This window comes from Moschus berezovskii, chromosome 21, assembly GCF_049115385.1.
Source record: "Moschus berezovskii isolate FMDL1 chromosome 21, NW_MosBer_1.0, whole genome shotgun sequence".
In the NCBI taxonomy this organism is placed as follows: Eukaryota; Metazoa; Chordata; class Mammalia; order Artiodactyla; family Moschidae; genus Moschus; species Moschus berezovskii.
The window spans coordinates 13,838,802-13,855,777 of NC_142480.1; the positions used below are offsets into that span (position 1 = coordinate 13,838,802).

A 16,976-nucleotide genomic window follows, 5' to 3' on the forward strand; every position below is an offset into this window, starting at 1 on the left:
AGGTCTTCTTCCCTTCTGATATTCATCAACATCTCTTAACCATTCTAAGCAATTTAAGTTTGTTGGTCATTTTATATGAGGTGTATTTTTTCCATCCCTTTGCTGTTCAGTTCGGCCTTTTGAGCTGGTTTAATGCCAGTGTCAGATTACAGGGCCAAAAGTGCAAAACTCGTTTCATTCCAAAATATGTCTTTGACCTTGTTTAAAAAGTTTCTTTTACCTTAAATTATATTTGTGAAGACTTATAAGTTAATTTTTTATAATTAGAGTCCCTACAGTGACAAAAGGTTGGGATTTATGACAAACTTTAGAGCTTCTAGGGGATCATGAAAGGTAAAGGTTTGGATGTGTAGAAAGGTTTGGTTTCTTAACTTTGAGCAGGTATTCTTAGGGCATAGCTCTACTACATATAGGTTGCAGTTACTTTTTGTGTGGTTTTATTTTTATGTGGGTGCACTTGTTTCCAGCTCAGTTTTTCTTAATCATATTTTTGGGCTACCAGCCAGCATTTATACCAAATCAGTGACCCACTTTGGTCCACAGTCAGTTTGTACATGCGCTTTTCCCTTGGTTTCTAAATTAACTGATATTAAATATTTTTCTTATCGCTTACAATGATACATATTTTCTATGGTCACAGCGTTTATTTGAATTTTACTTAAACTTTGAAGAGTTTAATGGATGTACCATTGCATAATGTAAATTTTTTTTTTTTTTTACCATCAGGCCTCTTCATTATGGGTCTGCAGGGCACTCAAGTCACAGTCACTGATACTTTAGCGGATCTTAGAATGTTTCCATTGCTGATAAATCTTGTATTTATGAGAAAGCTCATTACATTTCTGAACTTTGAGCTTCCTTCCTTAAAATTAAAAGTGTATTATTTGTAGAAATATGCTTAGAAAAGCAGGCATTTGTGTCAAGTTTGAAGAAAGTTCTAATCTTAAAAATCATCATTATAGTTTTGTTATACATTTCTTATATCTAAGAATATCATTTAGATTTGCTTTGATTATACTTCTTCAGCTATTACAAATGTTGTTTAATAGGTTCAAGGAAAGGACCCATCAGTGGACATCACTCAGGACCTTGTAGATGAGTCTGAAGAGGAGCGTTTCGATGATATGTCATCACCGGGTTTAGAATTGCCATCTTGTGAATTAAGTCGTCTTGAGGAAATTGCAGAACTTGTGGCGTCATCCTTACCTTCTCCCCTGCGTCGTGAAAAACTTGCACTAGCACTGGAAAATGAGGGTTATATTAAAAAGCTCTTAGAGCTTTTTCATGTGTGTGAGGATTTGGAAAATATTGAAGGACTGCACCACTTGTATGAAATTATCAAAGGCATCTTCCTCTTGAATCGAACTGCTCTTTTTGAAGTTATGTTCTCTGAGGAATGTATAATGGACGTCATTGGATGCTTAGAATATGATCCTGCTTTATCACAACCACGAAAACATAGGGAATTTCTAACAAAAACAGCCAAGTTTAAAGAAGTGATTCCCATATCAGATCCTGAGTTGAAACAAAAAATTCATCAGACATACAGAGTTCAGTATATACAAGATATGGTTCTACCTACCCCTTCAGTCTTCGAAGAAAATATGTTATCAACACTTCACTCCTTTATTTTTTTCAATAAGGTAGAAATTGTTGGTATGTTACAGGTGAGTTAGATCATTCTTTTTTTTTTTTTCCTGCTTAAAAAAATGCCCATTGCCTTCAGCAAAAATTTTCTGTTCCTTTAGGCACATAAGTTGAATTTTATTTCTTGTCTAATAGTATTTACTTTGGTGATATTGCAAGAGATTATAATATATAATACTGTGGGACACAGAAGGTTGTGTTTGGATTAGGGATGATAAAGGTGATTTTTTAAAAAAAATCTAGCTCAAAGAAATTAATAGAGAAAGGATCTTAATGAAACGAATGTAGAATTTTAGGAATATTAAACTATCAATTAGGCATAAAACCAAATAGATTGAAACAGGAAAGAAAAAATAGAAGCCAGAAAATATGTCATTAAATATAGAATACAAATTCTATAAAATTTGGAGAACTCTGGGGTAATTATTTACTAAAGGTCTAGCTTTAAGGTCAAGAGAACATAGCAGAGGTTGGCAAGTTACAACTGCCTGTCTCCCTTCCAAAAGGCATGCTTTTGTAATGGATGAGATTGTGGGGAGGTTAGACTTGCATTTGAGTTTCAGCTCTGCCTGTCACTTAATAGCTGTGTGACTTGGGCAACTTTCTTAATCTCTTAAAAGCTTCATAATCTTAAGGTTGGTGGTTAGTATCTACCCTATAAGGTCATCTGAAGATTAAATAAGATGCATGCTTGTAAAGCATTGAACATGATACAAGACTCTTGAGTATTATTTTAAATATCTGTTAATTGCCTGTTAAACTCCAAATTTTCTTTTTATAGTGTACCCAGTCTCTCAGGTGTGGTGTGTTAGGGCGCTTGCATCGGAACTACCTAGGATGCGTCCTGGATTCTACACAAAATACACAGTCCAGATCTCTGAGCTGGCTGATAGTCTGCATTTGTAGCAGCCCCAAAGTCAGAGATTCTCTCAGTAAATTATCCTACCGTACATGAATTAGTCCAGTCCAACTGAAATATGTCTTCAAAGTGCCAAGATTTGTGAGTTGCACACTTCCTATGTGCTTTGTTCCTACCCAGAATATTGTAACAGTAACATATATCTGATGTGATTTGAAAGCTATAAGACCTTACCCCAGATCTATAAATAAAATAATTATTTGGAACCTGAATTTGTTATATTATAAATGTCAGCAAGAGCTGCTTGGTAGCATATGTTATGAATAAAACTGTAAACATAATTTTTGTCTATTCCTTTTGAGAAAAGTATATTTTCAGTGATCCTGGTTTTGTCACTATATGTATATATGATACATACACACACACACATATATGAATTCATATAGGTCAATTTTACCAAAACTGCTTTTCTGAAGCTAGTGATAAGTCCAGTTCACGTTGACTAATTGACCTATTTTCCTTTTGTTTAAGATAAATACAGGCAATACAATTTGGTAACTACAACAGTATTCCTCTACATAGTGTATTGTGATTGGAATAAAGAAGGGTTCTGGTACTAATGTTCATTGGTTCTTTGCTAAGGAACTAGTTTTTGCCAGTTACCTAACATATCCTTTGTTCTGGTGTAGTTTTGATTCCTGGTTTCCTTGGATAGTCCTAAGTGCTATTGGTCCTTTTATTTAGCTCCACATGGTTCTCGTTTGTTTTGTTTCACAGGGATCTGTCATTTGTTTTTCTTGGTCTTCGGACCGGTAAAATGCCAGTTTTAGTCATTAAGTATGAATAATTTCAGGTTAAGTTTTGTTTCCCTATAGTATGTCCTGTAAAATGCTGACTGCCAGTGCTGTAGTCCTTCTGTTCTCTTGTTGCTGAGCGTTTATATCCAAAGTGCTGCTGTGAAGAAAGAAGAGTTTTATGAATTTTTTGACAAGGAGTAATTAAAGCAGGTTCTTACCCACCTTGTACATGGTCATAAGGCTTACCATTGACTGGTTATATTCTGTGTAATACTGTGGAGCATTCTTAATTCTCTATACTTCGCAGCAGTGCAGAGATTGTTTTTTAATCGTTAGATTTTTATTTGGGATATATTATATCCGAGGTGGATCTTGATATTGGATGCCATTTGAGGTATGGCATATGTATTGTAGAAGTTAAGGTGGGAATAACTAATTTAGTATCACAAAATGTTTCTTGAGCACTTAGAGCAGTGAATATAGGGTTTTTAAACTAATGGGAGATAACTCACAGGCATAACTGTAGGGCATGCATTATTGAATTTACTTCTACTTGATGTGGTAGTATGGGATTAAAATAAAACAAAATTTTAACTAAAAATAGTGGCAGAAAATGAACAGGCAGTCAGGAAGGCTCTACACCCACCTCCCTGCTAACTGTGATTGGGCTTTGGGTAAATTTCTTAATCATGTCTCACTTATAAAATAAAGAGGTAAGAATAAGACAACATGTTATTTTCAAGTTCTGTACTTTTAGCTTTTACATGCTCAGTATCCTATAAGAGTATCATTTGACTCATTTTCAGAATAATTTGATTATGTGTTAAATTATTGTGTATATGGAAATCTTAATGTTTCTTTAAAAGTTCTGAATTTAGCTTTTTAAGTAATTGAATCATTTCTGTTTTTAAAATGTGAAGGAAGTTTTATCTTCATTTGAGAGGTTATAGAACCTTAACTTCTAAGGTTAAGGTTATGAAACTATGAAAATGATGAGTGTATAAACCATGTTTGTTTTGTAAATAAAGTACTATCTAAACACAGCCATACCCATTCACTGACATTGCTTATGGCCGCTTCCTACCCTAACAGCAGAACTGAGTAGCTGTGGTAATGTGGCCCTTAAATAGAGTTAGGAAATAGAGCCTTGCCGAAATACAAAGGATATCCTTATAAATCCCCAATTTATCCTTTTAATAGTTTTTTTACTTTTCTTTTAAAAGACAGCATTGCCAATATCATCTTCCCTTTTCTAGTTATTACAATTTATATCTTCTATAATAGCATCTTAAAAGTATATTCTTACCATTAGCATAATTAAATTTATCCTTTGATTTCACAGGAAGATGAAAAATTTCTGACAGATTTATTTGCACAACTAACAGATGAAGCAACAGATGAGGAAAAAAGACAAGAGTTGGTAAGAAATGTGATATTATGAAGGGCATGAAGCTAAAACAGCATACCTTGTATAATTACTTACCCTTTTTCTTAATTTCAGGTTAACTTTTTAAAAGAATTTTGTGCATTCTCCCAAACGCTACAACCTCAAAACAGAGATGCTTTTTTCAAGACTTTGTCAAACATGGGTATATTACCAGCTTTAGAAGTCATCCTTGTAAGTTTATTTCTCCTTATACTTAATTACTATTATATTTTTAATCCACAAAATACTGTATTTTATGTAACATGCAACTATTTGATTACAGCCAATATTTAATATAAGTTGTGTATTACATAAAGTTAAAAAACTATAAAGTCCTAGTATTAAATAGCCTGTCCCTGATGCTGGGAGGGATTGAAGGCAGGAGGAGAAGGGGACAACAGAGGATGAGATGGCTGGATGGCATCACCAACTCGATGGACATGAGTTTGAGTAAGCTCCGGGAGTTGGTGATGGACAGGGAGGCCTGGCGTGCTGCGATTCATGGGGTCGCAGTCGGACACGACTGAGCGACTCTACTGAACTGAACTGAACACAGTACTAAAAGGACACTCAACAGGAATTTTCCATATTTTTAGTAATTTGTTAACTTTGCAGCCTATTCGTTGAAATGTTAAAGTAGAAAAATAAACAGGAATAGAAAGTATAACTATCCACAGAACAGGAACTTTACATATGGCAGAATTTATTATTATTATTATTTGTTAGATTTTGGATTTATATAGCTGCAAGTTTCATGTTTTTATTATTATAGGAGAAATAAGTGTTTTTTATCTGCAGGGCATGGATGATACACAGGTGCGAAGTGCTGCTACTGATATTTTCTCATACTTGGTTGAATATAATCCATCCATGGTACGAGAGTTTGTCATGCAGGAGGCACAGCAGAATGATGATGTAAGTAAGAAGTTAACAGAGCAAAAAATAACCAACAAGGTAAATATTATTTGCGTTAACAGTAAGTATTTATACATGGGGAGCTTTATCTATACTTATTATTCATTTCTTAAGGATTTAAATAATTAATGTTTGAGAAAAGTATAGCCATAATATCATGACTTAGTCTTCTCTACATTGGCTCCTGTCTCAGGCTATAAATTGTCTTACAGCAGTTATTTAATAATGCTCAACTTAAATTTCTTTAAAAGTTTTTGAGATGAAGTTTCTTAATTCTGAAATTAACCTGCTGTGTTGTGTTGTTTAAATCATTTAGTCAATAAATTATTGTTCTCTTTGTGGAATTATGAATAATTTCCCTAGGAAAACATTGGCTTTGTTAGGGAGAGAGTCTAAAAATCAAGAATGATGAGGAATGCACACACCCCCCCACCTCCATCCCCTGTAACACCTGTCAATTTCAGAGTCAGTGAGCGTGTATCCTGGTGATGTGAAAGGTGCTTCCAGAGTCTGTGGTACATGGCATATCTGGAAGCACTAAATGTGTGTGCTCTGTTTTCAGATAATTAAACCAATGATCCTGAGTTTTTATTTCCTCCTTCCCCTATAAAATCTTGAAAGTACTTTGTTACTTAAAACTAATATCCTGCCCTGAATTCCTTCTTAAGGGATGAGGTAAAAAAGACACCTCTTAGAAAAAATATATATGCAGAATTCCAGCCTATCACAATTTTACAAAATAGAAAATACTTTTTACTTTTTAAAAAGATCTTAATGTGTTGTGATGTCAAAATGAAGTGGAATGCCTAGAAACTTGTATATTTATTAATTTTAAAAGAAAATTATAATGTCAGGGTAGGTGCAGGAAGTGCCAGATTGAACTGTTGAATATTATGTTATATTTTGCTTTTATAAAATAGTTCTATCTTGAAAACCTAAATAAACATAGGACTATTGTTGTTAGCCCTGTAAACCACTAGTTGAACACACATCGATGTACTTTATTCATGTGCTGTAATCTTCTTGATTCCCAGTCTTGATCATCATTTCCATATACCGTCTGCATTTTCTCCTTGTCTGTCCTACTACTGCATATATAGGCATGAGCAGAGATTTTCTCACTGAATCCCTCAGTTTTTATTTACTCCTTGAGCCACGAAAACCAATCATAGTAGAGCATCAGGAAAACTAGCAGTCCGTTTCCTCTGTCATTTGGAATATATATATTTGTTCTCCTGTGTGCTCTCTAAATAACACAATCTTGTGCTCTCTAAATAACACAATCTTATTTCCTCCAATTTGAGACATTTAAGTATCAGCTATTTTTTCCTTAAATTTATTTTAAATGGAAACTTTACATCATTTCCATAAATGGAGAACAGATACAGTTATATTTGCCATAAATAGAAGGAATCTATAGCAATGAAAGAACAATATTATAAATTCTAGCTAAAAATTCTTTTAATCAAGGGGATTTAAAGATAATAGAAAAAGGAACTTTCTTTTCGTTTTGGTACTGTTTGTGTAATGTACCTATACCATACTTAGGGAAACTGCTCACTGTCCTGTTAAGTCAGTCAAGTATTTGGTTTGCAGTTAACACAGTACAGGCGTAATACAGTAGTATGTGTCATAGTATATGCTCTTTCCATTCTCTCCTATAGTAAGTGATCCTTATTATGTGCATTTTTATCAACAGGATATTTTGCTCATCAACCTCATCATAGAACATATGATTTGTGATACAGACCCTGAACTTGGAGGAGCAGTCCAGCTTATGGGCCTGCTTCGAACATTAGTTGATCCGGAAAACATGTTAGCTACTGCCAATGTAAGCCACAAGCATTTTCTCTTTTTCATGCTAGTGTAATTTTTATTGCTGGTAGGAACCAGTGCAGTTAAAGTTCATGAAAGTGTTTTTGATTTCTTAGAAAACAGAAAAGACTGAATTTCTGGGTTTCTTCTACAAGCACTGTATGCATGTCCTTACTGCTCCCTTACTGGCAAATACAACTGAAGACAAACCTAGCAAAGGTAAGATAATACAGGTTGGTAGTTAAGTTCTCTGTTCTTGAATTCTGAAACTCAAAAAGTTGGTCTTAATGTGTATTAGTCGCTCAGTCGTTTCCAACTCGTAGCCTGCCAGGTTCCTCTGTTCATGGAATTCTCCAGGCAAGAATACTGGAGTGGGGTAGCCATTCCCTTCTCCAGGGGATCTTCCCAACCCAGGGAACAAACCCGGGTTTCCTGCATTGCAGGCAGATTGTTTACCATCTTAGCCACCAGGAGGTCTACTAATATATTTTCAAAAGAGGTAAAGTCAAGATAAATTTCTTTTTTTAAAGTTTTATAATGAGAGGTAGTAGAACTGTGAAAGAAGATACCAGAGATAATTTGTTGCTCTCAGAGTTTTAAAACAATTTTTTTGTTAAAGTAATGTTTATGTTTAGTTTGTATTTACATATGTGAAACAAATGGAAGTAATTATTAGAGGACTGATTTTAAGGTATTTGTACTTCAGATGTGTAGATAGAGCAGAGCTTGTGCTCAGTATTAAACTTTTTTTTTTAGCATTGAGGATTATTCCAAGTTAGGATTATTTATTTCTGCATTTTATTCCTTTAGCTTGTGTGTGTGTGTGTCTGTGTGTGAGATTTAGAAAATAACATTAGTTTTAGGGTCTACATTGTGAAATTCCTTATTGAAGCTTTGACAATAAGTAATTTTGTCATATAAGTTAAATATGCTATATTGATAATGCATAATACCACTTAGAAAATAAATGTTAAATTTACCCTTTTTTATGACTCTGGAAGTAAGTCTTAGGAACACAATATATACTAGGTAAATCTTGGGGCTTCCTTCCAAACCTACACGTTTAGTTTATCAAACATTTATTGAGAGCCCTCTGTGGGAAAGTCACTGTGCTAATCTTTAGGGGTTAAATGAAAGAAATTTTTTAAAAAAATGTGTAAAGTACTTTTGGAGACTTGCTGCCTGGTGAGGAAGATAAACCAGTGATTAGATTATAATGCAGTGTAAACTCAGTAATGTGGAGCAAAGGGAGGCACAAATCAAGCACCCGAATCAAAGGAGCAGAGAGAGTAGTTCATTAAAGCTGGATGATGTCTGGTAGGACCTTCTGTAATATCTGCATCCACTGAGGGACATGGTAGAGCATTCTCACGCTTTGGAATAAAGCAGATCTAATAGATTTGTATCTCAGTTGCCTTACTAATAACATTTCACATCTGGGTCTTATGACACAAATTCTTCAGAATTGTTTAAATTAGATGTGAAAAAATGGAAAGCACAGTTCTTGGCACATGGTAGGCATTCAGTAAATGTTAGTTTCCTTTTCCTTAATTTGAATATATTTGGGTTAATAGGATTTTATTTGATTGGAATTTGGGGAAAAAATGAACATAAGCCGTTAAGTATAATGTGTTTTGTTCAGATGATTTTCAGACTGCCCAGTTGTTGGCATTGGTATTGGAACTGTTAACGTTTTGTGTGGAGCACCATACCTACCACATAAAGAACTACATTATTAACAAGGACATTCTCCGGAGAGTGCTGGTTCTTATGGCCTCGAAGCATGCTTTCTTGGCATTGTGTAAGTGTTGCTTCTGCTGGATTACTTATTGTCTCTGTATTATTATGTTATCTTTCAGTCTTGTTGCCTGACAAGAAAAGATCACTGATTTTAGGAAAGCTAGGTTCTAATACTAAACTGCACTGATAATGTACTTTTGCACATTTTGAGCCGTACTTTTGCACATTTTGAGCCGTGATTTTCCCGATTCTTCTTTCTCAGTATACAGTAAAGATGTTAGAGTATAGCTACAAAATATATTAAAGTATTACTATATTATTAAAATGACACCTTAAATCATTGTATTACCTTATTTATTTTTTACGTAGTATATATGGCATGACAGTCACAAATTAGACACTCTTGTGAGACTGGAGTCTCACATGTCACGAAGAATATATTCATAATTTGGAAAACATAGCTAATAGTACTGAGTTTCCAAAATGGGTTTTTTTTTTTCTAAGTTACAGACTGCCTAGCACAAATGTCTACAGATGGTCCATTCATTAATTCCACAAATGTTTTCCCCCTTGCTTTACTGAGACATATTTGATATCAAGCTTTAACATATTACATTGTGTTACCTCAGATATTTTAGAGCAGGGGTAACAAACCACAGCTGTGGCCAAATCCAGTCCGTGGTCTGTTTTTGCACAACTTGCAAGCTGAAAAATAGCTCTGTGTTTTTAAAGCATTGTTAAAATAATAATAATAAAAAGCTACAGAGACCATTTGTGCCCACGAAGCCTAGAATATGTCTTCTGTAGACCTTTATGGGAAAGGTTTGTCAACTCTTAGAACAATAACAGTCTTTTAACAAAGGCTGTTCTAGTTATAAGTTTTTAAAAAATTGACTTTCGCTGTATTCATAAGACCCTAGTTTACCAAAGTGAAACATGTTTCTGAATTATAAATAGATTAATCTAGAATATTCTTGATCATGTAGCGGTCAGCCTTGTTTGGTAAGTTGACACACCAATTTTAGGGTACACTAGAGTTTCAGTAAGAGATGTTTGTTGGTAACTCTATTGACCTTTTGGTTTTTACGGGTAAGTTTGGTTTTGTTGGTATATAAAGGCATTGAAATCATCCACTAGTTAGAGGCCTGAACATAAACATCTGTTTTTGCTATCTTTTTTTTACTTTCATTTAAAATTATTTTGCTTGGGAATTCCCTGGTGATCCAATGGTTAGGACTCCACATTTTCATTGCCAAGGGCATGGGTTCATTACCTGGGTGGGGAGTTAAGATCCCAGAAGCCATGTGGTATGGCCAAAAAAAAAAGTTTTGCTTAATTAATTTTTAAAATATCCTTAAATTTAAAAACATTGTTATAAGGATATTCCTGATGTTAACTTACCGTGTCAACATTTTATCTTTAAAACAGTATTAAAAATAGAAAATTTAATGAATTTTTCTTAGAAGGAAACCTATCAGGGTGACAGTTGTTACAGCTAAATTATCTAGTGTACATTCTGCTGTATGTACTAAGAACACATGTAGTCAGACCTTTTTCAGCCAAAAAGATTACAGTGCATATAAAGAAGGGCTTTTAAACTCATACTCATTTTCCTTATAAACCTACCACAGGAAAAGTGAGAGTCCCAAAGCAAGTTGAGAGGGAGTTAATAACAGATGCCTTTTTGAATTGTTCTTTCACATCTGGAAGGTTTTATTTGAGTGTGGGAAAGGAGTTTGAACACATGGGACAGAATGGAAAAACTGAATAAATGAATTAGTTTTGTTTCAGTAAATTTAACACCTATTACCATGTTTTACTGATTCTAAGATATGTATTGATACTCATATCAAGTTGAGCCTTAAAATTAATGACATGATTGGTAGTTTTTTTGTTTTGTTTTGTTTGTTTTGTTTTCTTAGTAGTAGAAAAGGTTTTTTGTAATCAGTGGCATCTTAGATTTGATGGAGTATGGTACATACCTGGTATTAGGATAAAGATGTTTAAGACCTAGACTCAGCTGTCAAGTGGCTCAGAGTTCATTAGGAGGAGATAAAACCAAAACAACAGCAGCATTATATCAAGGTGTTTTTGGATGTATAGTGAAAATGACTTATTCTACCTGAATGAGGCAGATGAGGGAAATCTTGCAAAAATGAGTAAAATAAGCTGTGTCTTGATCATGAGAGGGTGACATTCTTGGTTGAATACATAATTCAGATGAACAAATGTTAAGTGTGATGTGTTAGTGGTTTGGTATAGGTGGAATACCTGAGTCTAGTGGAGAGCGGCAGAGAAGGAAAGGCCTTTTCTTTAGTCCTTCATCTTGTTATTTCGCCTAGAGTTTGCAAAGAAAATGTCTCACAGTTTGATGAGAGCTATGAAGAGAACCGTAACTAATTAATGAGTCTATATTATAGGAAACTAAGGCATGCTTGCAAAAATCTAAGTTTTGTTTTATTATTAATATTTTCCAAACTAAGGTTATCATTGATTAAACCTTACTCTTTCTCGAATAATTCTCAGTGTGGCTCTTTCCAGGATTGAGAATGAGTAGCTTCTGAAAGAAGATGCCAGTCATTAGGAATGTATTCTTTAGAACTGTCTACACAGTAGGAATTTTTATCAAGAATTTCTAAAAGACTTAGATAAATTTGGGATTTAAGGTGTTTTCAGTCTTAGAAAAGAGTACATTGAAATATTAAGTATGGTTTGTTTTTTAAGGGAAGTTTTATAAGTAAATTTAGATGCCATTTGTAAAGACAAAAGATTGCTTAAATTTTGAGGACTTTGGATTTTTTATATCTGCTGGTTCTTAATTTTTTTCTTATAGTTAAAGATAACATAAGTCTGTGGGTGAGAATAGCAATTCTTATCTAGTCCTTAGACGTTAGATATGTTTGTGTTTAGTATACACACCAGTTTTATCAGTCTTGGCCTTTCCCAGATTCTTGGATTTTACACTGTACTTTTTAGCTCATACCTAAATGTCTGATTGTTTTTATTTAAAATATGAAAATCTGTATGAAGAATGAAGTAAAGAAAAATTTCATGGTAGATCATTTAGTCAACTATCATTAGTTACATGTGAGGCAAAAGGTTTCAAACTTATGTAAGATCTCATGTTGTATAAGGTAAGATTTATTATTTCAGAGATAATTAACATGAAGCATTAAGAGATCCCTGGCATGCTAATGAAGGTTAGAGATGTGAGTGGAAGCAGAGTGCCACTTTTACATTGAAAATCGTACAGTTGTGCTAATTTGACTTAACCCAAAAGCTTTCTCTACTTTCCTTTGAGCAGCTTGACTTCATAGAACTCACTGGTAAATTTTTAAAAGTAAGTTTTTATTCAAGAGCAAGAATAGTGTTTGGATATTTTTCATGCAAGTTTCTTTTTGGGGAGAGGTATGGGTGGAAATAACACAATTCTTAATATAAATACATAAGGGCAAATGATGAGCAAAAAAAAGCCCATTAGAATCACATTCTATCCACCTTAGCAGTTTCTGAACAAAACTGCTTGTTGAGGAGATGGCAGTGGCGCCATCTGCATACTCTGTCTTAGTGAATTCTAGAAAGGGAGTTCTTTTTACTTACCCAGGAAATGCATGCAGACCACGGGGTTTAGCTAGTGTGTGTTATGGTAGGACACAAGTCTCCAAAAAGCCTGCAAAGTTGGAGTAACAATTTTTAAGATAATAGCACTTGCCGTATTTACTAAAAGCTTAAAATTTGGCCTATTAGCATGAGTTCTGATTTTTATTCTGACAAATGGAACTGCCTAAGTTCCTCTGTCAAGCAACATTTAAAAATAAATAAAGGCTCTCAAAACTCATTGTTAGGCTTTGACTTCTTATCACAAAGAAAGATGACGCTTATTGTTTAAAATGTTTTATTTCACCACGCTTTTGTATTTGAAAATATTCAGTAGTTTTAAAATACTTTTAAACTATTTTGAACTCCCTGCCCAGTGTGTCTCTTTAGTAAGAGTCACTCTTAAATAAGCTGGATTGTTAAGGCAGTTTATACTCAACTGTACCTAATTGGGCATTCACTTGTGGACCTCTTTTCTGCCAACTAAAGAAAAATTGAGCTGCTTTACTCCTCTGCCTTCCTACCCAGAAACCGTGTCAGCATGGTTGCCTGGCTACCTGCTCATGAAGGACTTGATTAATAACAAATTGGCAATTTAACGAGCCACTTCCATGATCTCCAAAGAAACCAAAATACAAACACAATATTTAATCTTGCCAACCGAAGACGATGTGACTGCATGAAGTGAGTATGCTTTTTTGAACTGTTTACAATAACTGGGGCATTAACTTACTGATAATTACGTTTAGGTGAAGAGGGCTTTGTTGAAGTCTAGCTATCTGAGTATATTTGGATCTTGATGAATGGTGACTTAAGTAACTCCCCATACTTCAAGATGTAAATATACCTTTTAATCTGTAAGTTAAAGCCTAATTAATTGTAAAAAGGAAAACTAGGGAAAAAAAGCATACTCGCTGCAGCAAGCAAAGAGGACCACATTTTAAAAGCATCCTCTCAATTGATTCCTAATCTATGGGAAGGCAAATTTGGGGTCCTACAGATTTCTGTGGGTTTATGGCAGTTCTGCAAACACATCAAAATATAAACAATGTAAACCCATTAACCCTGATACAAAATAATAAAGAGTGTCCAAAAATAAGATCAAATTATAGAGTGGATTGCCCTAATATTTCTTCCATTGTTCTGAAGGTATATACAAAAGCTTACATTTGGAATTTTCTCATCTGCAGTAGTATGATAGGTTAATTCATTTATTAGCCCAATCTTATTTCTTACTTCAGATATAAAATATATATTGGTAATTAGTAATTTAATTCCAGAATTTCCCTGGCTAAGACTTGCGTTCTATGATGACATACACTGCTTTTAGAATACGTTTTTCTGATAACCCCTTTTTGTAATCTTTTAGGTTCATACTTCTGGAAGCAGTAACTTATTACTGCATGAAGAACTATGTTTATTAAATAGTTTTGTTTTGGTTTTTTTTGTAATTCTAAAATACAAAAATATAGTATGTGATTTGAACAACAATACCTCTGTGTTTCAGGTGCTCTTCGTTTTAAGAGAAAGATCATTGGATTAAAAGATGAGTTTTACAACCGCTACATAATGAAAAGTTTTTTATTTGAACCAGTAGTCAAAGCATTTCTCAACAATGGATCCCGCTACAATCTGATGAACTCTGCTATAATAGAAATGTTTGAATTTATTAGAGTGGTAGGTTCTATGCCTTTTAGTTAGAATTTTGATTTTGTTTGAGAAAATCTAATAAGCATTATTGGTATTTTGGCTTTTTTGAGATTATATTTGGAGAGAATTTTTGAAAGGAAACCAATGTTACCAAAAGCTTATGAGAGATTCAATTCCAACTAAGAAAAAAATAACCTCTTTCAGCAGCTATGAATCCTTTGTAGAACAGTTTGAAAACTGATATTATAATGTCATGTTGGTCATTTTAAGAAAGTGAAATTATAGTTGACATAGTATTTGGATGTGTTTTTGTTTGTAACTTTGAGATTTTCTGGATTTTTCTTGACATTCCTCCGTATGTTTCTTAAGAGTGAAAACTTGATTCTTTGCTGATACAGTATGTTTGCAGTTCTCAAACACTGGTGTGTGTCTCAGTTATCTGTGGCATGCTTTTTTAAAACATTATGGTAAAATATACATAACAGAATTGGCCCTTTTAACCATTTTTAAAGGGTGCAGTTGAGTGGCGTTAAGTGCATTCACATTGTTCTGCAGTCATTACCGCCATCCATCTCTAGCACTGTTTTGTAGTGTGATTTTAAAATGTATTTGCTCAGCCCAGACTTAACTGAATGAGAATCATCTAGGGTGGAACCTGGGCATTTACTTTGGAGCGAGCCATGGATAATTCTGAGGCGCACCAAAAGTCGGGGGATGTGGAAGTAGCCAGTATGTTATGCCCATTTTCATTTGTCCCTAAGATTGGATAGCAATTTTATGAAATTACTATTCTGGGAGAGTTTATGAGTTCACTACAGTTACGCCTCATATTTTGCTAAAATAACATTTTCCCTATCATTTTGTATTATAATTCTCTTTATAGGAAGATATAAAATCATTAACTGCTCATGTAGTTGAAAATTACTGGAAAGCACTGGAAGATGTAGATTATGTACAAACATTTAAAGGATTGAAACTGAGATTTGAACAACAAAGAGAAAGGCAAGATAATCCCAAACTTGACAGGTAGATTACCACATATTTGAACCTATTCAGGTTTATGGTGGCAGCTCTTTTTTGTTTGTGTATTATTTAGCTTGGCAAGGGAGGGGGAAATAAACAGAAGTTGCATTTTTCTCTAATGATCATGTAAATGTTTTCCTGACAATGCTAGGTGGATATCAATGACCTGTAGACCTATCTTAGGCATATATATCCAGTTATTGACAATGCAAAAGAAAAAAGCAAAACACTGGTATGACAATAAGGCTATTTTTTGTGTCCAAAGTAAAATCAGATTATTAGCTTTTGTTTAATGTTACAAATTATTTTAATGAAATTGTGTGCCTTTTTCCAAAATACCTCAATTCACATATTTGTGGTATATTTTAAAATCCATAAATTAAGTCTTATTAATTCCTAGTTTAATAACTGATCTGTAACAGTACACTTTTGATAATAGGGATTTTGATTCCACTAATTAACACTGGATATGGTAGAGTGTAGTTTTTTGTTTTGTGCTGGGTAAAATCTGTTGTTTTTTTTTTCTTCCCCACAGCCTCTATGTCTGTGAATCTATAATATTCCAGTAATCTACTAAGACTGTAATTTGGGACAGTGTTTGAAGACTAAAAGTCTTTGTAAGTCTGTTCATTTTCCTTTCTTCTCTTTGCTCACAGTATGCGTTCCATTTTGAGGAATCATCGATACCGAAGAGATGCTAGAACACTAGAAGATGAAGAGGAGATGTGGTTCAACACAGACGAAGACGACATGGAAGACGGAGAAGCTGTCGTGTCTCCCTCTGACAAGACTAAGAACGACGACGACATCATGGATCCAATCAGCAAATTCATGGAGAGGAAGAAATGTATGTTGAAAAGATGGGCAGAGAAAAATGAAGGCTTTCTCACTCTAGGTTTATCTTTTTTTCTTGACTGTGATTAGTATCTACTTTGTGTCACAACAGATTTTAAAAGACTCTTGCTTTTATAGTCTATGGATTAAATAGCTCTGTTGGGACGGTATAGACTAAATTTCTTTCATCTGATCTGCATAAGATATTTCAGGAAGGGTAGAACAATGAAGGTTTCCTTCCTTTTCTGGATAAGGATGCTTAGTATTTGCTAAGCTTTGTTCATAAACTGAATTTCAGTGTTGCTGTCTTGCAAAGGAGTAAGCTAGTTAATTATTGTGTTTTAGTGCCACCTAACTTGGAGGTATTTTAAAATATGAGTACGGGTGACAACTATTGACAATATTCTCATTTTTAGTAAAAGAAAGTGAGGAAAAGGAGGTGCTTCTGAAAACGAATCTTTCTGGTCGGCAGAGCCCAAGTTTCAAGCTTTCCCTCTCTAGTGGAACAAAGACTACCCTCTCCAGCCAGTCACCTGCAACAAATCTGCCTGGTTCTCCAGGATCACCTGGATCCCCAGGGTCTCCAGGCTCTCCTGGATCCATCCCTAAAAGTACATCTCAGACGGCAGCTATTACTACCAAGGTATGCTCCAGCTTTCTCAACACTAATTGT

General features: G+C 34.2%; 1 protein-coding gene across 2 annotated transcripts in view; it reads left to right on the plus strand.

The window, feature by feature from the left end:
• PPP4R3A (protein phosphatase 4 regulatory subunit 3A) overlaps nucleotides 1–16,976 on the plus strand; it is a 35,440-nt gene that overhangs the window by 16,573 nt on the left and 1,891 nt on the right. The window contains exons 4-14 of one of the 2 annotated variants that reach the window (XM_055418388.2): nucleotides 1,050–1,667; nucleotides 4,646–4,723; nucleotides 4,805–4,921; nucleotides 5,528–5,683; nucleotides 7,344–7,475; nucleotides 7,576–7,678; nucleotides 9,102–9,260; nucleotides 14,304–14,473; nucleotides 15,330–15,472; nucleotides 16,126–16,316; nucleotides 16,720–16,946. In XM_055418388.2, coding sequence (XP_055274363.1) covers nucleotides 1,050–1,667; nucleotides 4,646–4,723; nucleotides 4,805–4,921; nucleotides 5,528–5,683; nucleotides 7,344–7,475; nucleotides 7,576–7,678; nucleotides 9,102–9,260; nucleotides 14,304–14,473; nucleotides 15,330–15,472; nucleotides 16,126–16,316; nucleotides 16,720–16,946 — 2,094 coding nt within the window. The remainder of the gene's footprint in view (nucleotides 1–1,049; nucleotides 1,668–4,645; nucleotides 4,724–4,804; nucleotides 4,922–5,527; nucleotides 5,684–7,343; nucleotides 7,476–7,575; nucleotides 7,679–9,101; nucleotides 9,261–14,303; nucleotides 14,474–15,329; nucleotides 15,473–16,125; nucleotides 16,317–16,719; nucleotides 16,947–16,976) is intronic. The other variant, XM_055418389.2, reaches the window with a different exon arrangement.